Here is a 21,398-nt window from a genome sequence, read left to right on the forward strand (position 1 = left end):
ATCCTCCAGAAATTCTTCCGGAAGTTTCCTTCGGAAGTTTCTCCAGGAATTCCTTCGGAAGTAACTGCAGAAATTCCTTCGAAAGTTCTTCAGGAATTCCTTCAGAATATCCTCCAGAAATTCTTTTGGAAGATCCTCCAGAAATTCTTCCGGAAGTAACTGCAGAAATTCCTTCGGAAGTTTCTCCAGAAATTCCTTCGGAAGTTTCTCCAGGAATTCCTTCGGAAGTTTCTCCAGGATTTCCTTCGGAAGTTTCTCCAAGAATTCCTTCAGAAAATCCTCCAGGAATTCCTTCGGAAGTTCCTCCAGGAATTCCTCCAGAATTTTCTCCAGAAATTCCTTCGGAAGTTCCTCCAGGAATTCTCTCGGAAATCCCTCCAGGAATTCTATCGGAAGTTCCTCCAGGAATTCCTTCGGAAGTTACTCCAGGAATTCCTTCGGAAGTTCCTCCAGGAATTCCTTCGGCAGTTCCTCCAGGAATTCTTTCGAAGTTCCTCCAAGAATTTCTTCGAAAGTTCCACCAGGAATTCTTCCGGAAGTTCCGTCAGGAATTCCTTCAGAAGTTCCTCCAAGAGTTCCTTCGGAAGTTCCTCCAGGAATTCCTTCGGAAGTTCCTCCAGGAATTCCTTCGGAAGTTCCTCCCGGAATTCCTTCGGAAGTTCCTCCAGGAATTCCTTCGGAAGTTCCTCCAGGAACTCCTTCGGAAGTTCCTCCGGGAATTCCTTCGGAAGTTCTTCCAGGAATTCCTTCGGAAGTTCCTCCAGGAATTCCTTCGGAAGTTCTTCCAGGAATTCCTTCGGAAGTTGCTCCAGGAATTCCTTCGGAAGTTCCTCCAGGAATTCCTTTGCAAGTTCCTCCAGGAATTCCTTCGGAAGTTCCTCCAGGAATTCCTTCGGAAGTTCCTCCAGGAATTCCTTCAGAAGTTCCTCCAGGAATTCCTTCGGAAGTTCCTCCAGGGATTCCTTCGGAAGTTCCTCCGGGAATTCCTTCGGAAGTTCCTCCGGGAATTCCTTCGGAAGTTCCTCCGGGAATTCCTTCGGAAGTTCCTCCAGGGATTCCTTCGGAAGTTCCTCCGGGAGTTCCTTCGAAGCTCCTCCCGAATTCCTTCGGAAGTTCCTCCGAATTCCTTCGGAAGTTCCTCCGAATTCCTTCGAAGTTCCTCCGGGAATTCCTTCCGAAGTTCCTCCGAATTCCTTCGGAAGTTCCTCCGGGAATTCCTTCGGAAGTTCCTCCGGGAATTCCTCCGGAAGTCACTCCAGGAATTCCTTCGGAAGTTCCTCCAGGAAATCCTTCGGAAGTTCCTCCAAGAATTCCTTCGGTAGTTCCTCCGGAAGTTCCTCCGGGAATTCCTCCGGAAGTTCCTCCGGGAATTCCTCCGGAAGTTCCTCCGGGAATTCCCCCGGAAGTTCCTCCGGGAATTCCCCCGGAAGTTCCTCCGGGAATTCCTCCGGAAGTTCCTCCGGGAATTCCTCCGGAAGTTCCTCCGGGAATTCCTCCGAAGTTCCTCCGAATTCCTCCGAAGTTCCTCCGGGAATTCCTCCGGAAGTTCCTCCGAATTCCTCCGAAGTTCCTCCGGGAATTCCTCCGGAAGTTCCTCCGAATTCCTCCGGAAGTTCCTCCGAATTCCTCCGGAAGTTCCTCCGGGAATTCCTCCGGAAGTTCCTCCGAATTCCTCCGAAGCTCCTCCGAATTCCTCCGAAGTTCCTCCGAATTCCTCCGGAAGTTCCTCCAGAATTCCTCCGGAAGTTCCTCCGAATTCCTCCGAAGTTCCTCCAATTCCTCCGGAAGTTCCTCCAAATTCCTCCGGAAGTTCCTCCGGGAATTCCTCCGGAAGTTCCTCCAAATTCCTCCGGAAGTTCCTCCGGGAATTCCTCCGGAAGTTCCTCCGGGAATTCCTCCGGAAGTTCCTCCGAATTCCTCCGGAAGTTCCTCCGAATTCCTCCGGAAGTTCCTCCGGGAATTCCTCCGGAAGTTCCTCCGGGAATTCCTCCGAAGTTCCTCCGAATTCCTCCGGAAGTTCCTCCGAATTCCTCCGGAAGTTCCTCCGGGAATTCCTCCGGAAGTTCCTCCAAATTCCTCCGAAGTTCCTCCGAATTCCTCCGGAAGTTCCTCCGGGAATTCCTCCGGAAGTTCCTCCGAATTCCTCCGAAGTTCCTCCGAATTCCTCCGGAAGTTCCTCCGAATTCCTCCGGAAGTTCCTCCGGGAATTCCTCCAGTTCCTCCGGGAATTCCTCCGGAGGGTCCTCCGGGAATTCCTCCGGAGGTTCCTCCGGGAATTCCTCCGAGGTTCCTCCGGGAATTCCTCCGGAAGTTCCTCCGGAATTCCTCCGAAGTTCCTCCGAATTCCTCCGGAAGTTCCTCCGGGAATTCCTCCGGAAGTTCCTCCGGGAATTCCTCCGGAAGTTCCTCCGAAATTCCTCCGAAGTTCCTCCGGGAATTCCTCCGGAAGTTCCTCCGGAATTCCTCCGGAAGTTCCTCCGGGAATTCCTCCGGAAGTTCCTCCGGGAATTCCTCCGGAAGTTCCTCCGGGAATTCCTCCGGAAGTTCCTCCGGGTATTCCTCCGGAAGTTCCTCCGGGAATTCCTCCGGGAATTCCTCCGGAAGTTCCTCCGGAAATTCCTCCGGAAGTTCCTCCGGGAATTCCTCCGGAAGTTCCTCCGGGAATTCCTCCGGAGGTTCCCCCGGGAATTCCTCCGGAGGTTCCCCCGGGAATTCCTCCGGAGGTTCCTCCGGGTATTCCTCCGGGAATTCCTCCGGGTATTCCTCCGGGAATTCCTCCGGAAGTTCCTCCGGGAATTCCTGGAGGAACTTCCAAAGGAAATCTTGAAGGAACTTCCGAAGGAATTCCTGGAGGAACTTCCGAAGGAATTCCTGGAGCAACTTCCGAAGGAATTCCTGGAGGAACTTCATAAGGAATTCCTGGAGAAACTTCCGAAGGAATTCCTGAAGGAACTTCCGAAGAAATTCTTCGAGAAACTTCCGAAGGAATTCCTGGAGGAACTTTCAAAGGAATTCCGGGAGGAACTTCCGAATGAATTTCTGGAGGAACTTCCGGAGGAATTCCGTGAGGAACTTCCGAAGGAATTCCGTGAGGAACTTCCGAAGGAATTCCTGGAGGAACTTCCGAACGAATTCCTGGAACAACTTTCGAAGGAATTCCTTTAGGAACTTATTTTATTTTGCTTCTTAGTCTTATCTATGTTATTTGTCTTATTTGTCTCATTTGTCTTATTTGTCTTATTTGTGTTATTTATCTTATTTGTCTTGTTTGTCTTATTTGTCTTATTTGTCTTATTTGTCTTATTTGTCTTATTTGTCTTATTCGTCTTATTTGTCTTATTTGTCTTATTTGTCTTATTTGCCTTATTTGTCTTATTTGTCTTATTTGTCTTATTTGTCTTACTTGTATTATTTGTCTTATTTGTCTTATTTGTCTTATTTGTCTTATTTGTCTTATATACACCAGCACCACTGTTATCACCCAAATTCTTTTCAAAGTTTTTGTGGAAACCTTGTACAGAAATCCTCTCACGATATTTTCTAATGTTGCTCTAGAAACGGCTCATGTTTTCATTTCCAAAACCAGCTGGAGTTTGTTTATTTTGATTTCCTCATTGCGTGATTGGTCGGCGCTGCTGCTGTTCTCTCGCCGAACCACTGCATGAGTGATAAATTTCTTCCGCATTGTTGCCAGTTCCTTTTGTTTTCCGTTTACGGCAAATTCTCAAGCAATTGTAAACTGCATAATGATGAAATAATTTTGGCGACACTGACAGCGTCATTCTGGCGGGCTGAATTGGGCAATTTTCTCTCTCAGAGAGTGCTACCACGTGCTTTTTTAACGGAAAACCCTTCCCTCAGACCTTAAGTGTTTCTGTAGTGCGGATTGCACTCCACACATAATGGCAAATATTTCCGCTTGAAAGACAGTGCAGTGTCTACCCACCCAGTGAGTGGGACTGTTCCAATCTTAGCTCACGCGAGTAGACACCTGCACCAGCTCTACCTTCGAAGAGGGAGCCGTCAATATAACAAAAAAAGCTGTCCGACATACTTCTCTCCCGGGGGCAGCAGGGACTTTGTCCAAGGGCTTGACGACCCCTCCCCATAGCCACTGCGAGTTAGACCGGGACCATCGTCCCTAACCCCTAATCCCAAGGCGTCAAGCGACCCGTGCCGAGGGGATGCATGGCCAGGGGAGTGAAATAATAAGCTAGGCCTTTAACGGAGCCTGTGGGGTACCTGGGCACCCTCCACAGTAATTGTCCCTTACCGCGTCATGCTGGGCTCTGGCGTGGTGGACCTCTTTTCCCGAGCAACTCGTGGGACCAAAATGGAAAACCAAGTCAATTCTTCAATTAGTGGTAGTAGTGTAGGCGACAACCCCTTCGCAAGAGGTGGGTTGTTCAGGTCTCCGCCTAGGACGCCAGACGTTATTGGTGGCGAGGTGGCGATGGAACAGCTGGACGCCATCATCGACTTTGCGTCATCGAAGCATAATATCAGTAAGGACCTCAAGAGGAGCTTGCAAAAATTTCGAAAATCGATGCTGGAGGCCAAGCTGGAGAGGGCGGTCGGGACGGCCAAGTGTAAACCCGTGAAATCGGTGGAGTCGAGGTCTATCCAGACTGAGGCCCAAGGATTCGCGGACTCGGGCAAGGTCGAATCGACCGAAGGCGTGCCAGCGAAGACGGTGGTACCGAAGTCTACCCAGACTGATGCTCAAGTATTTGCGGGTACGTCGGGGGTGACTGCTCCAACGGAGCAGACACAAAAACAAGGGAGACAGTCTCCAGGGGATGAGCTCCTAGGGGGCCGCTCCAAAACGCGAAGGGTTACTACCCCGAACAAGGGTAGTGGGGCTGGGAAGCTGAACCCCGGCCATGTACCTTCAAAACCGGGGGAGGAATGACCTGGAAAGGTCCGTCCACCCAGGAAAGACGGTGGTAAGGGGTTACGGCAGGCTGAGAGCTCTCAGCCGCACCAGACCAGGCAAATAGAGGGGGATGACGCCTCCTGGACCCTGGTCAAGAACAAGAGGAAACCGAAGACGTCAAGGGCCGAAAAGAATGCCCAGGCGAATGAGGGTAGCAAGAAGTCTAGGGTAGGCGCCAATCGCTCCAGGGGCGATGCCCTAGTCATCACGGCGGACGAGGCTAAGTACTCGGACGTCTTGAAGGCGATGAGGAGTGACGTCAAGCTCGGTGAATTCGGCGCCGACGTACGTCGAATAAGAAGTACCCGTATGGGCGAGATGATTCTCGAGCTGAAGCGGAGCGTCTCGCAAAAGGGCGCCGCCTACAAGAAGTTGGCGGAGGAAGTCCTAGGCGAGACGGACAAGGTGAGGGCACTCACGACGGAGGTGAATCTAAGGGTTAAAGACCTGGACGAGATCACCGAAGTCGAAGAGCTCGTCACGGCACTGCGGCGATAGTGTGAAGTGGAGACGCTCACCGCAGCCGTTCGGCTATGGAAAGGTCCGACAGGGACGCAGGTTTTTTTTCGGCTGTCTGCAGCGGACGCCTCCAAGGTAGTCAAGTTAGCGTCAAGGTGGGATGGTCGGTATGCCCTGTGGGCATATACGAGCAACCCGAAGTTTGCTTCAAGTGCCTGGAACCGGGGCACAAGCAATGGGACTGCAAAGGCCCTGACAGAAGCAATCTCTGCCGACGCTGCGGATTGGAGGGACATAAGGCACAATGCTGCACGAACCCTCCCAATTGTTTGATTTGTTCCAGCAAAGCTGTGAACAGCAAGCATCATATGGAGCGTTCGATGTGCTCGGCATTTAAGCGTGCTGCAAAATCACAGTGCAGGTAACGCAGCTGGCTTGCTCGGCCTCGCCTGAGTGTTTGGTGTGCACAGGTTTAGAGGAAACGGCGGAACACGTGTTGTTCGTGTGCTCACGTTTTCGCGCGTGACCACATCCTTGCCACATGTGGTCTGGACACTACCCCGGACAACCTAGTCCGGAGGATGTGTAAAGATGAAGTTGGCTGGAACGCCGTTTTATCGGCTATCGTCCAAATCGTCTCGGAGCTACACAGAAGGTGGCGCGTGGACTCAAGGATGGCTAGCTCACTCATCCCGCGAGGGGAATTGTGTTGAAAATGTCATATAAGGAAAACTACTAGCGAGTGTTAGATCCCTTGGAGCGAGGACAGTTCTGTCCCAATCAACCATGAGTTGTAACAACGAAGTGTGTGTAGAACTGCGGTTCACAGGATTCTCTTCCATGAAACCGAGAACCCATAATCGGTAAGTACAAGAAAGTGCTTCTTGTTTGAGATGTATGTGTAGTGGGGCCACGTTAAAGAGAACTTCGAGAGCAGCCGTGGGGTCAAAAAGAACGCACCAATCATTGCCATTAGGCACATCCTTTGAAGATGGCCTAATTTAGACTGAATTGTCCTCACTGCACCCTTTTGCCACCACACAAGACATCCAAAAGCCAAAATTGGTCGTACAACTGTTGTGTAAATCCATTTGATATATTTGGGTTTTACCAAAAGTTCGTCGGCATTGGCCGAAAGCCATACACGCCTTTTTGACTCTGAACTCAATTTTAGGTGTTCGGGAAAGCTTGGAATCAAGAACTAGTCCACCCACATACTTTATCTGATCAGTTACATCGATTTTAAAGCCTTAAAGATGTAATGGGCGAATACCATTACGGTTACGTTTTTCCGTGAAATGTACAATAGATGTTTTATTCGGATTAACCGAAAAGCCATATTGGCGACACCAATTTTCAACTGCCTGAAGAGCGTTTTGCATTAGGTCGAATATAGTAGTAATACACATACTGACTTCTTCTTCTTGTTCTTCTAATTGGCATTACATCCCCACACAGGGACAGAGCCGCCTCGCAGCTTAGTGTTCATTAAGCACTTCCACAGTTTTTAACTGCGAGGTTTCTAAGCCAAGTTACCATTTTTGCATTCGTATATCATGAGGCTATCACGATGATACTTTTATGCCCAGGGAAGTCGAGACAATTTCCAATTCGAAAATTGCCTAGACCGGCACCGGGAATCGAACCCAGCCACCCTCAGCATGGTCTTGCTTTGTAGCCGCGTCTTACCGCACGGGCTAAGGAGGGACACAAACCGACTATCAATATTAGATAGTCGTCGACAAATCCATAAGTAGGAAAACCGCCATTATTTAGTAATCTCAATAGCGTATCTGCAACGAAGTTCCACAAAAGTGGAGATAATACTCCCCCTTGGGGGCAGCCACAGCCACTTAATTTTATAATCGCTGCTTGACGTAGTGTCGAGTAGAGATGTCGGTTTTTAAGCATCTGGTAAATCGATTTGATTATTATATTAGGTAGTCCATGACAACGTGCGGCTTCCAATATTGCATCGAAAGACACGTTGTCAAAAGCCCCCTCATATCTAAGAACGCATCCAAGCAAGATTGCTTTTGAGCAAATGCTTTCTCGATAGTCATAGACAATCTTGTGTAGAAGAGTCACGGTGGACTTTCCAAATTGGTAAGCATGTTGAATAACATGAAGGCATGTTTGCCAAACAGTCATCACGAATGTGATAATCGATAATACGTTCTAAGCATTTCAGAAGAAATGAGGTCAGATTTATGGGTCTAAAACTCTTTGCTTCTTCATACGAAGCACGTCCTCCTTTTGGGATAAACTTTACAGTAACATCCCGCCAGGATATGGGAATATACCCAGTAGCAAAACTGCATACTTGGTTTTTTCAAAACATGTTTGATATGCTCAAAACCCCTCTGAAGAAGAACGGGATAGATCCCATCTTACACCGGACATTTGTAAGGAGCAAAACTGTTAAGAGCCTATTGAATCAATTCAGTAGTTATGATTCTACGAGCCTGAGCCCAAGACCCGTAGCTACATGAAAAGACATCAGGAACATCCGAAGATGCTATATCTACACATCCAGGGAAGTATGTATCAAATAAGCGCTCTAACGCTTCTTCGTCAGAAGAAGTGTAGTCGCCATTTTGGCTTGCGAATTTCGCCAACTTGGAAATCCTTCGATCTCGCAAGAATTTTATTCAATCGACTGGCTTCACTCAAATTGGAAACATTTGCACAAAGGTTTTTCCAGCCGGATCGTTCAGCAGATCGTAGAGCCTACTTGTAAGCTTTGCGAGTCAACTTGAAAGAATCCGTTCCTGCTGAATGGCGTCTGTTCCAACTCCTTCTACACTGCTTTCTGAGCATAGCCAAATCGGAATTCCACCACGGGGTTCCTCTTGAGGTTTTCACAGAACGCAAGGGGCAAGCTTATGTGAACAGCATGATGAAACCAAGTCGGTATCGTATCAAGAACGTCAAAGACGAAACACAGAGTAAACTGTGAAAAACGCATAAAGCGAATCCATATAGGTGACAATTAGATGGAAAACTGAATAAAAACATACTCATAATCCCACCCTTATTTAACCTAAAGTTGAGCTAATTGTAGAAAATAAAAATGTAGATATCAAACATCCGTTCTGCGTTGCCAAACCAGTGAGTTGGAGTGAATCTTTCCACTTTTACAAAATGGTATCATCAAACACCTACTAGGGTAAATGATATATTTTGGACATGTACATATTTTGGACAAGCCTGAGCTTCTTCGATCAATTTTAGATAATGTGTAGGAAAATTTTTATCGAAAGTATGATCATTGCATACTTTTACCTCAACTCTAGCAGCTCCTGATGAGAATTCACAAATCAACTACTATTTATCTTTAAAATTATCTAAAATGTAAAGCTATCTACCAAAGTGCCTGCTGGACGCCAGTATGCAGGAGAACATGCATTATAGGACTCTTCGTAACATGCACCTGAAACACGTTTAAATTGGTTCAAACGGCAATCTTGAGGTCCTGCGGCCAAAGTTTGATTGTAATTGAGATACTAACATATTCCAATCGCTTAACATGAACTTAAGACGGATGAAAAAGGAGTGACCAAAATGAAGTTTTGTTTTTATTCATCAGACATTTATTGGTCACCCCATGTACAGTACATGGATGAACCATTAATTGCCAACTTTCAGGCTGTTTTCAATGATATCGATAAGATTGTGAAATAATGTTAATTTCTGGTTTAATCTATGTCAGTTAAGCAAATAAATGCATTTAAATGAATGTGGATACGTGTAGGTAAGTCATACCATTGAGATCTGTAGGTGGCCATTTTTAAATTAGGAGAAAATGACTCTGTCCAAAATATATGCATTTTCCATGTCGAAATTATATATTTGATGTCCAAAAAGAAAATATTACAGTTCGCAGTATATCACAGTTTACACCTAGTAAACGTAATTTACTCAAAAATTGGGCAATGGAGACACAAGACTAATCATAGGTTATGAATTTGGATGAACCTAGTGGTTTTCATTTGTTTTATACTATTCAATCTCGATATATTTTCTAATGGATGTCCTGCGCTTGTCCAAGATACATCATTTACCCTACACCTACCTGAAAATCGTCACATAACCTCCGCGTGTCAAGCTGAGTCGTTTGGTACATAATATTATGGGTCTTCAATCTCCTCATAGAAAAGTTGTTTTTCAAGTGAAATGTTAGCCTTTCGCTACAACTTAATGTACAAGAGAACCATTACACAATCGAAACGATTTCAAAACAAACTTTCTAAAAAAGCAACTGTATTTCTTCGAAATATGTATGCAAAAAATGTTTCTATCCGATGCTAGTACAAGAGAATATAGCAGCAGCAATTGTAGCGGTGATTATCTCTTTTGTGATAACATTTTGAAATATAAAATAAAATAAATAAATTTCAAAATATAAAACATGTTACGTTCACGGTTGTACGGGATAACGAGCGACAAATGATTTATTAGCTTTTCTTTTATAGTTTAAAATGGGCGCAATTTGATTTTCAGAAATATGCATGTTTAGTAGATTTCTTGTACTTGCAAAAGACAGTTTTGGCTAGAAAATGTCAAATATCTCTTTATTTCTCGATTTTTGGTGGTATTTGAGAGGCTTCAGTAAACTACCTTACCTTAAGAGATAAAAAATAAGATTTTGTTTACAAAACTTGTTTTTTTTTATAGCGCTTCAAACTGTAGGACATTTGAAAATTGTAGAAAATCGACAAAAAAGTTATATGAAGAAAAAAGATTTTCAGGGTTTTTTTTCCAAACAATCAATTTTGACCATTGGAATTTAGAGATAGACCTATAGTGTCTTCCGCAAAAAAAAATCTTATGACTTTCTCAACAAACAAATCTATAATAAATAAAATAAATTTTGTTTCTAACTTCTAGGTGAATTAATCACAAAACAGATATATCCAAAAAATCAAGAGTATTGAATGCACTTTGCTGAACAACCTATGAGTCTAAAATGCTTCTTTATACGCCAAAATAATTTCGATCACGTTTTTCCTTGAAAGGAAACAGTGTGCAGTGCTCGAAACAATTATTGCTTAAAGCTGTTAATCACTACACAATAATGCGAAACTCACGCACTTTGATCCTTCCTATTTGTTCGTTTTACTAGAACTTTTTGCAAGAATAGTAATTTTTTTCAAGCAGAAGTAAATCCCATTGCACTATTACGCGGTCAACAAAATTCAGGAAAAGTTGCATCCAGTCATAAATATCAATTAAGTAAATAATACAGTCGTACGCATGTTAGGCCGGAAAAAATACGTATTCTGGCAAAAAATACGAAAAAAAAATTTGTTCAGGAATGTATGAACTTTTTTTCGTTTGTTTGAGAAACTACATATGTCCACGCACTTTGGAGAGCAATTATGGAGTACTGCTTACAGTTTTTGCTCTGGAAGTGCCCCAGGGTGTTAAGCTTTGTCAAAAACTATTGATCTGTATTGAAGAAATCGAACGCTTCGGTGCCAATTTGTTTAAAAACAGTTTTTTGTTGTTTCCTCGAAATTTTGTAAAATGGATATATGCAGTTTCTCAAACAAATGATTTATTTGTATATTTATGCCCAGGAAAGTCGAGAAAATCTCCTGCCGAAAATTTCCTTGACAGGACCGAGAATGCTGGGTAGGCGTATTAGCCTTCTCTTCAGTCCCCTGGGTAAGATGCGTGGCTACCAAGTAAGACCATGCTGAAGGTGGTTGGGTTGATTCCCGATTCTGTCTAGGAAATTTTCGGGTTGGAAATTTTCTTGACTTCCTGGGCATAAAAAGTATCAACGTGTTAGCCTCATGATATACGAATTCAAAAATGGTTACCTGGCTTAGAAACCTCGAAGTTAACAAATGTGGAAGTGCTTAATAGTGCTGTCCAATGAGCAGCTTGAAGTTGTCCCCGTCCTGCTCGATCTTTTTTGTCAACAAATGTGAATGAGTTGGATCGAGAAGGAATTGATTAGGTGCAACAGAAGCCACCGAGTATCGACTGGGCGACAAGCAAAAAGTAGAAAATTAATGACGTTATTCGTTGAATGAGGATATTCCTGAAGCTCACAATGTAACCTTATAGCAAATTTATTCTTTAACACACCACATACAGATGTCTACCAAGCGGATCGTTTCATTAAAGTTTCCTCAAATTCAATAATGGAGGAGTTATTTTTCTGTAACAGTTAACTAACAAAACTATATGTACAAAGTAAAATAAAAGTACATACGACGTATTCGCAAATACTCTAATCTGTTTGATTGCAACAGAAAATTCACCGTCGACTGATATTGTCATTATGCAGTTCTGACTTTATCAGGCTCGACCAACATGAGGTCAGAAGGTGTGATGGCTATTCCCCTTTTTGGTCATTAATAGCGATAACACCACCAATGTTTGGGGTCATTTACTGCAGGTGGCCGTTGCAAAGAAAAACGGGCAAAGTCTGCACGTAAAGTTCTACTGAGCTCTACCATATTTCTTATCATCTTCGGTTAATGCATGACCACATGTATTGAATGAATAGTATCAATATTTACAAATGAATCACATCACGCGAGCATGCATGACTTGATTAGTAACATCCCACATTTTTGTTGTTTTTTTTTCATTGCAGGACTCACAACCCACGGCACAGAGCAAAACGGAATCTCTCAGTCTGAATCTTTCACCTGGAGCAATCGTGCAATTTGTATGGACCAATGGACACGTCTCCCACATAAAAAGGCAGCAAAAATCTTTCCCCCACCTTCGTCAGCTCCAACAGAAAGGAAACTAACAACTTACCCAATCAGACGGAAAGTCTGGTTCTGTAGAAGCAGAAATATTGCTCCCAGCACCTAGCGCAAACAAGACAACGGCAAAACTGCACAACAATGGCCGGACCAGAAATCACCTTCATCTTCCAGTTCGGTAACCTGCGGGACATCGTTACCGTATCTAGCCACGCGCTAACACTGAAAACGCTCAAGGATCTAGCCTGTGATTTTATCAATACTAAGGTAGGTGCTTGCCCTGCTGTACAAAGGCGTAATTGATTGTAAGAAAAGCTTGCGGGCTCGTTACAGTTCATCGCTCTGTTTTCTCAATCCTCCGTGAAAAGCAAATGTAAAAATGAAATTTAAATACGTACTTGGCGAAGCAGCAACTGATTTCAATTGTCTCCTGCGTTAATTACTCAGCCGCAGTAACTGCAGTTGTTTAATAATGTACGGAAAGTTAAGTTACTTGGTTATAATGCGACTAACTAATAAATGCTAGAGAGTAGAGATGGGAAATGGCGCTGCTTTCTAAATTGATTTTGTCCCTATTTATGGGTGAAATATAATACATTCGAATCATTCTGAGTAAATTTCAATAACTCAAAAAGCCAAGATCGACATCGACCATGGAATTTTATAATAAATACCACACTGTGTATGGAAGTTCTGATCGCTTCTGATTTCTTTATAAAGGTTGTTTATATTCTTTACGGCTCATAACTCGCAGTCTAGAGAGAATTGTAGCTTTATAGATACGTATTTCGACCTCAACAGTAAGGCCGCGTTCAGTGTCACGTACTAAGTCAAGTGTACTTTTAAATGATTCTGGTAACCTACCTAGAATCATTGTTCGATATTCTGGCTACGTGCCGGCCCACCGCAGTTGTTTCATTTTTCGATGGATAGTACCTTTCTTTCAAATATTCCAAGAATTATTCAGGACTCGTGTCCGTAGATGACTTCCGGTCTAATGAGCTAGGAGACATAATTTGGTCTCAATAAATAATGATGTATGATGTTCGTACACTCCGTGTTGTTCGGAGCAAAACCGAATGTAAATTCATATTCCTTCCTTAGCCGTGCGGTAAGATGCGAGGCTATAAAGCAAGACCATGCTAAAAGTGGCTGGGTTCGATTCGAAAATTACTGACATGTATAAGATACGAAATAACAAAAAGTAATATACAAAATATTCAAAGCATAACATATGTTGTTATTACAATATCGAAGGCAAAACATAATTATTTTTTGTTTTGTATTGAAATATCTGATAATGTTATGCCTAAAGTATTTATTTTGGATATTATTTTTTGTTATTATTTTTGTCATGTTACCTCTTATTCATATCAAGTTCATAAGAACTGCTGTTTTCAAGATATTTGCTTCTGCTCAGGCTCTATAACAAAATGGTGTGGCGTTTGCCATATCACGAAGTAAGCCATGGAAGCAAAACACTTAAAAATAGCAAATTAGTGCTTAAAAATGGAAAAAAAAACGGTAATTTTTCATTGCAATAATATGGGGTTATTTTCAATTATCCCCTCGATTTAAATACCCTGAAATGAAGCATTAAAATAGTAGAATAAGGTCGAGGAAGCAGATTGAAAAAATGTTTGCGCCATTCATAGATACAGCCGTTAGAAGAAAACGTTTTTTCGTAGAAAAACCTCAATAACTTTTGATCCGCATGAGATATGGCAACGCTAAATCCATGAAAAGTTGCGCCCTGCAAAGCACAAAAAGTGGTCTGAACATCACATTGCTGAGAAATTTGAAACAAAAAAGTTAGAGCAAAAAACTGTTTTTTAAGGGTCACCCTAAGTAAACTTGGGAAAATTGCTCTAAATCAGTCAATTTAAGAGCTAGAGAAATATTTTTTTAGCTAAATTCTTAGAATCGGGCTGAACTATAACTTCGCGGAACATTGTATAGCCGTATCTCTGCAAATGAAAAAGTTTTATATTTATTTTTTTAAATGTGGCCCACCCTAATTTTTATGAAAACCTCAAAAAGCCCCTCACCGTTAGGAGCAACTTTGTAGAACAAAGTTTTTTTCTATCTCTGCTATGTTCGGCTTGAACAACTTATTACCGCTTTGTATGCTACCTGGACCACTGTGCAGTGGTGGATGTAATGCCAATAAGAAGAAGACGAATAATGTCAAATTCTTGGTCGCTCGTTCTTGGGCCCCAACTCGTCTTTTAACCTCGTGGCTAGCATCATTATCACATTTAAGGAGTGTTCAAAGATATAAATTTCTCGGCAACCCCAAATAGCATACAGAAAAATTGCTTACGTAATATGTGTACGGCCCCTATGCAATCTACACTAATATCTAGTGTCGTTGTCATAGGAAAACCAAGAAGCATGTAAGACTTATTGATGTTGGTCCCCTTTCTTTGCACACCAGATGTTTGAATTGCACCTTCCAGAGCTACTTTTAATAGCAGATTAGAGAGCGCATCACTCTGCTTCAATCCATCTAACGTCACGGATGTGACGAATCGAATATCTCACCAGATATTCTGATGCTAGATTTAGATCCATCCAGCGTCGCACCAATCAGCCTTATAAACCTTTCCGGAAAGCCATATTCTAGCATTATATGCCACAATTCGTCCCGTTTTACTTAGTCGTACACTGACATGAAATCCACCAACAGATGATGAGTACAGATGATTTACCATTGTCGTAAATTTGTCGCAGAGTAAACATCGGGAGTCATACGAGAGGATGGACCACTTAAGGCTGAACTTAAAGTATCGAAAGGCTGAAATTGGTGGAATTCAATGTATCACCAAACGTACGATGAGTCGAATAAAAGTCAAGTCGATTAGCTGAATAAAAAATGAAGATCAAAGAATAAAGAATGAAATACAGAATGAAGGCAGAAGAAAGAATGGCAAAGGTTATAAGAAAAAGGAAGAGGAAAGAAGGAAGCAGGGAGATAGAAGAAGGGAAGGCAGAAAGAAGAATAAAGATTAAATAATAATTAATAAAGAGGCACGAAAGAAAAAGATAAATATAGAAGCAAAAAGGGAATACAAGAAAGAATCAATAAAAAGGGAAGAATATAGAATGAAGAGCAAAGAATAAAAAATGAAAAAGGAAGAATGAAGAAGATAGGAGAAAAAAAAATTTAAGAAAAAAGAATGAAGAAGGAAAGATGAATGGTGAATGAAAGATAAAGCATAAAAAGAAAAGAATAAGGACCAAGAATAAAAGAAACAAAGGAGAAGGTAGAAGAAAGGATGAATGGAGAATAAAGAATGAGCAATCTATCTATGTATAATATACCTGAACCCATCGACAAATTTCAACCAAATTGTTTCAACCACATGTTTTATCTTAAGGAGACGACGATACGGGGGATGAGATAGTTTTTGGAAAAGGGGGAGAGTGTGGGATTTTTGAAAAAAGGGGGAGTACGGGGGGAGATGCATTGTTTAGTTATCGATCAACTCAGTGTAACTTCTGAACCCCTTGGCCGAATTCAACCAAATTTGGAACACATAATCTTTATCTTAGGGAGACAATGACAATGGTGGGATGATCTTTGGGAAATTGAGAGAGTGTATGTGTGTGGAGGTGGGGGTGGGGGTATTGCTTTATTATCGATCAACTCAATATAACTGCTGAACCCCTTGGCCAAACTCAACCAAATTAGGAACAAACTTTCTTTATCTTAAACAGACGACGATAGAAGGGGTGGGATGATCTTAAGAAAGGGGAAGGGTGTGGGGAGAAGTGTTTTGTTTAGTTATTGATCAACTAAGTGTAGGGGAGGAGGTTCGGTTATGGGCACCCTTTTTTGTTTGGTCCATAACTTGATTGTTGATCTTATGTCGATATTTGCATAGCAATGGAAAACTAAACATACAACCTTACTACTAGCAAAGAAATTAGTATGATTTCATCGATTTGGAAAAAAATATTGACAATTTAGAAAATTTGACATTTTTGGACATTTTTATTTTGTGATTCGGTTGTGGGCACCCTTGAAAACTTAGCTAAAAATAAAGAAGCATGAATGAAAATCACCCAGATTTAAAGACAAGGAATAGTTTATTCATTCTTAAAGCCAGGGGACGCTGAAAAACTCAAATCAATTCACCTAGGAGGATGGAGGATGTTGAAGAAAATCACATAAGAAAGGTCTAAAATAGCACTTTAGGTAAATGGGTTTCATTTTTTATTGATTTACGTTTTAATGGTATGCATCACAGTCAAAAAAATCCTGATAAATCACCCTAGCGGCAATAGTGCCTTTCTCGTTTATTTCGAAAAATAATATTTTGACCATAAATTTTGATCCCATAGTCCGATCCGACCAATTTTCAATAGCATACAATGGGAAAGCATTACCCGTTGAATGCAACTTAGCAAATCGGTCAATGCGTTGTTCCAAAAATCGTGTGTATAATAACTAGACATGCCCAAATAACAAAAATATGAAATAAACTCTTCGAACAATTATGTCAAAATAATTATAAAAACTGCATAAAAACTTTATTAAAAATAAGTTAAGGGACAACTAAAATGGTATTGAATGATTTATCAATAAAATGGGGGTGCCCATAACCGAACCAATAAAGGTGCCCACAACCGAATTTCGCAGCCTTTTTGGAAGGTGAAGAAAAAAAAATTCGCGCTAAAATTTTGATGGCAATCGACATTGGGGCTCAAAATAGATTAAATTTACTGTGTAAATACGCATTAGAACTCACTTTTTGAATTAAATCACTTCAATTTATGACACTTTGAAAAAGGCCAAAAAAACTTTCGTGTTGTTTTTCTTGTACAAAAAAATTAGCCTTCCTTATGCCTCCGCCATGGCAGGAACGTTGGGTAATCATACAAGTCTCATTTATCATCAAAATCACACAACGCAAATCAAAAGGGTCTTCCCGTACGTGAACATAATTGTGGTGCCGTGACCAAGATCTCGGTCGAAGAACGTTCCAGAAGGTTCCTGTGGACTCCAGAATTGATTCATCGCCGACCATTTTGCTGCTGTTTCTATTCTGGCCATTCTCTGATTGAGCCAGTCTCATTGTGCGAGCAGTAACGAAGAGTTTACTGGCTTTTTTGAAACCTTTCGTGGCCAGCTACTATTGCTGCAGCACCTAGGTGGATTCGGTCAAGCAGTTATGCTGTCGGTTGTCGCTTAAATTGAACACTTCACCGTGTTGAAGTATTCCAGCGGCAATAAAACCCAATCATCGTCGTTTGAAATTGTTCCTGTTGGCTGTTTCAATGTTTCAAGGCACAATTCTCGTCGACAGAAGGACCACGCTTCTTACTTCAATGGGTCGGGCAGAGGCATTTGTCGATAACTACGACGCTGCAAGAGACCAAGGGCAAGTACCGCTTCGATTGAGTCATGTGGACAACATCTATGGGCCAGCATAGAACCGGTACAAGAGGAATTAGAGGACGACAGAGAAAGGTAGGGCAGCACATGCCACAGTTCGTGCCGATCATGAAACTCAGCTTTTTGCAATAAAAGCAGATTTGCTATCAAAAATGCCTCCCAATTCTTTTAACGCGCGCAATCGCTGTTCTGCTCCAACCAACTCCACTCTCGCTGGGATCAAGCTTCCGACTATCTCGCTTCCGGAATTCGACGGCGATTACCAGCAATGGCTCACCTTTCACGATGCTTCCATCGCTTTGATCCATTACAATGCCTATGTACCGGATATTCAAAAGTTTCACTACTTGAGGGTGGCTGTCAAGGGGGAAGCTGCTCAGTCCATCGAAGCTATAGCGATAAGCTCGGCAAACTACAACTTGGCGTGGGATGCACTCAAAGGTCGCTATTCCAACGAGTATCTTATGAAGAAGCGTCATCTTCAGGCACTGTTCGACGTACAGCAAATGGAGAAGGAGTCTGCATCTACGCTGCATGGTTTGGTTGACCAGTTTGAAAAACACATCTTGAGGCAGTTTGGAGAACCAACTGATTCGTGGAGCACCATTCTTGAGCATCTACTCTGTACGTCTTTGCCTCAACTGTTTGTAGATATTGTAATCGTCGTCATCACAGTCTGCTTCATACAGATACAGCAACAGCATCCAATCCAGTGTCAGCAGCGCCAGTACTCCACTCCAGATCGCCCTCTCCAGCGGGAGTGCTCCAGCATTCTTTGGTGACCGCTGAGGTCGTTCCGGCAGTCCAAATAAGCACTCCAGTTCAGCATTCTAGGGGCAACGTATTCTTATTAACCGTCTTCGTAAACATCGTCGATGCCTTCGGTCAGGAACATCCAGCACGTGCCCTTCTGGACAGAGCTTTGCAGCCAAACCTGATTACTGGACTCCGGAGATTCCATCCAAAAACCAAATGTTTTCCTGTAACGTGGATTGTTTAGTGATGGACAAAGTGACAGCAGACCTTCCATCGTAGAATATTTCCTCGTCTGGGTGGAACATTTCGAAGGAATTAGTTCTAGCCGATCCTTCCTTTAACAAGTCACAACCAGTTGACCTAGTGCTTGGTGCGAAGCATTTTTATTCGTTCTTCCCCACTGCTGTTGTAGCTGGTTCGTCCTCGCAAATTGATTCATGTTCCACCAGAGGCGTCGCGTCCGCATGTGCAACCTGTGCACTGCACATGTGGCAATTTTATCCCTAACATTCAAACTTTCGATAGATTTCTTGATTTTCTAATCCAAACAAATACTTAAATTATGTGCATTTGATAGATGTTTCAAGCAAACTTGACTATTAGATTCATAAACGGAAAATACGCATGATTTTTTGTAGGCGGCATGTTACCTCACAACCAAATGCTGCGATGGGGGCGCGTTATATTTTTCTCTACGATACTGAACCGACCCACCGACATCACATGTTGATTCAACACGGAACTTTCAGCCGAGAACGCTTTGTCATGCATCATACACGCATTATTTTGTATGTGTGGATCATCTGCTGTAACCGCAATCGGCGATGTGTAGGTAGTCAAAGCGTTCTTCGCTGGCAGTGCACTGTTTGGTGCCTGTCGAGAATCGCTTCAAACAGCGCATGCGCGATTCGGTAAAGAGAGCGCGATCGGAACAAAATCAAAAGAGAAGAGTGAAGCGCGCGCATTTCTGCTCCCTCAAAGCGTTCCATGACAAAAGTTCCGCTTTGAATAAGCACCGCGAAGAAAAAGCGCTTTTGATATTTGATATTGAATGGGATGGCCCGTTTACATATCCACTAATCCTGGCGACAATGTGCTGTCCGATAATACTAGCGTGACATTAGCTCAATGTAAACAGAAATTGTCATCTGCTAATAAGCGTTTGCAATAAAGCCTGTTTACAAATACGCTTAGTATATTCGACATTGAAGTATCCGACAATATTAACATAATGTAAACAGACATTTCATCTTTTGGTGAAAATCTACACACATATATTGTCGCAGAATTAACGAATTAGGTCAGTATTTTCAAAGAATTTTATTTCTGAAGGTTTTTTTTCGATAAATCCAATACCGTCGTCATTGGTGACAATGGGTCAAATGGGGGGTGAGAATGGGTCACTGTTTCAACTATTTAGAATGCTTGTAGAATGGATTGAATGTATCTGGGTGCAAGAAGACTAAAATATAAGATACTTTTTTTAACGTTTTTGCTCTACGACATCCAGGCTGCCGGTGAGAGCGATAATCCATTCTCACCTCCCAGACCCATTGTCACCCCCGATGGTTAGGGAGCTGTTCGACATATGTCCTGCCCAGAATATTGATCAAAGAAATAAGTTGTAAATAGAATAATTATTTATAATTGATAAGAGATAAGGCTATGAACTTCATTGTTCTCTTTAGTGTACAGACTTTATTTTTCTGATATGACATGCTTATCACAAATTATTATTAGTAACTTTGCATGATTAATATATTCCAATTTTTTTTCTTTATTTAAAACCTCGAAACAACTCAAATCAGAATTGAGAATGCCAGCTCAATAATTTCCGAAAAGATATATGTCTTATTTGTCATATTGGAAACGATTCTGATGATAGTGATTTTTAATTTTAAGAACTATCACTTTTAAGGTTAGTTTAGTTTGAGCTAATTCAGAAAATAAATAGCAGCTAAGAACCAATTAGATCAGTGATCCCCAAAGTGCGGCCCGCGGGCCACATGCGCCCCTCCAAGCCTTTTCCTGCGGCCCTCGAAGGTTTTCTACGTTTTCTACACTACATGTGGCCCATTGATAAGCATTATGACAGGAAAAGCATTTTATCATTACCAATATCTCGGTGTACTCGAGAACATGTCAACTTTGCATCAGTATGATGTTGAAGCACTATTTATATATCGTGGAATAGTTTTATCATTATGATTAATGAAATACATAACTTCATACATAGATTATATGCAAGCTGACAGCAAATATACTTCGGTGTTATTGTCCCGGGTTATGATATAACCAATTTGTTTTTAATTGCAAATTTAACCCTTAAAGGCGCAAGGCGATTTTTTTAGAAATCGTCGAAAATATTTTTAACGTAAATAACCATTAAAATTATTAACATTGAACGTATTTTCGGTTTGTTGTTTTAAAACAACATTGCGCATTTAAGGGTTAAAGGAACTCAAGGATGAACTACAGGTAAAAACAATGTAGCCATACACTGCTCCGCAATAAGAGTGTTTTTATAAATAAATTAGGTTTTGGAGAAATTGAACTGATATTTGGTGGATTATTACCTCCAGAAAATACGTTAACTATCAACAATGGATTCTGTACAAAATACCATTCGAATTCTTTTCAGAATCACAAACGGATTCTGTTCAGAACTTTAAATCGGATTTTGTTCAGAACCGTAAATCGAATTCTGTTCAAAATCTTAAACAGAATCCTAAACGAACTCTATTTTAAATCTCAAACAAATTCCGAAGGATTTCTGCCCCGAATCTCGATCGGAATTCTGTTCAGAATCGCGAATGGATTCTCTTTATAATTCTTAACGGATTCTTTTTAAAATTCGGATCGGATTCTCTCCAGGTTCCCCTATGAATTCTTTTCAGAAACTCAAAAGGAATATGTTTAGAATTTCAAACGGACTCTGTTTAGAATGGCATACAAATTTTATTCAGAATCCCGAGCAGATGCTGCTCAGAATCCCAATAGAGTTTTTCACAGAACCGCGAAAAACGGTACTATAGACCAAAAATCAGCAACTGCGATAAAATATGTATAATGAAATGTCTTTACATATTTTATTTGAAAAAGATTCACAGGATTG

At 41.9% G+C, this 21,398-nt stretch overlaps 1 protein-coding gene across 16 annotated transcripts in view; it reads left to right on the forward strand.

Annotated features, from left to right (window-relative positions):
* Positions 1–21,398, forward strand: part of LOC134205654 (serine/threonine-protein kinase D3) — a 62,552-nt gene that overhangs the window by 15,954 nt on the left and 25,200 nt on the right. For all 16 annotated transcript variants that reach the window (XM_062681128.1, XM_062681129.1, XM_062681125.1 and 13 more), the window contains one exon: positions 12,009–12,393. In XM_062681128.1, coding sequence (XP_062537112.1) covers positions 12,268–12,393 — 126 coding nt within the window. In that variant the 5' untranslated portion in view covers positions 12,009–12,267. The remainder of the gene's footprint in view (positions 1–12,008; positions 12,394–21,398) is intronic.

Source organism: Armigeres subalbatus, chromosome 1, assembly GCF_024139115.2.
Source record: "Armigeres subalbatus isolate Guangzhou_Male chromosome 1, GZ_Asu_2, whole genome shotgun sequence".
Taxonomy (NCBI): domain Eukaryota; kingdom Metazoa; phylum Arthropoda; class Insecta; order Diptera; family Culicidae; genus Armigeres; species Armigeres subalbatus.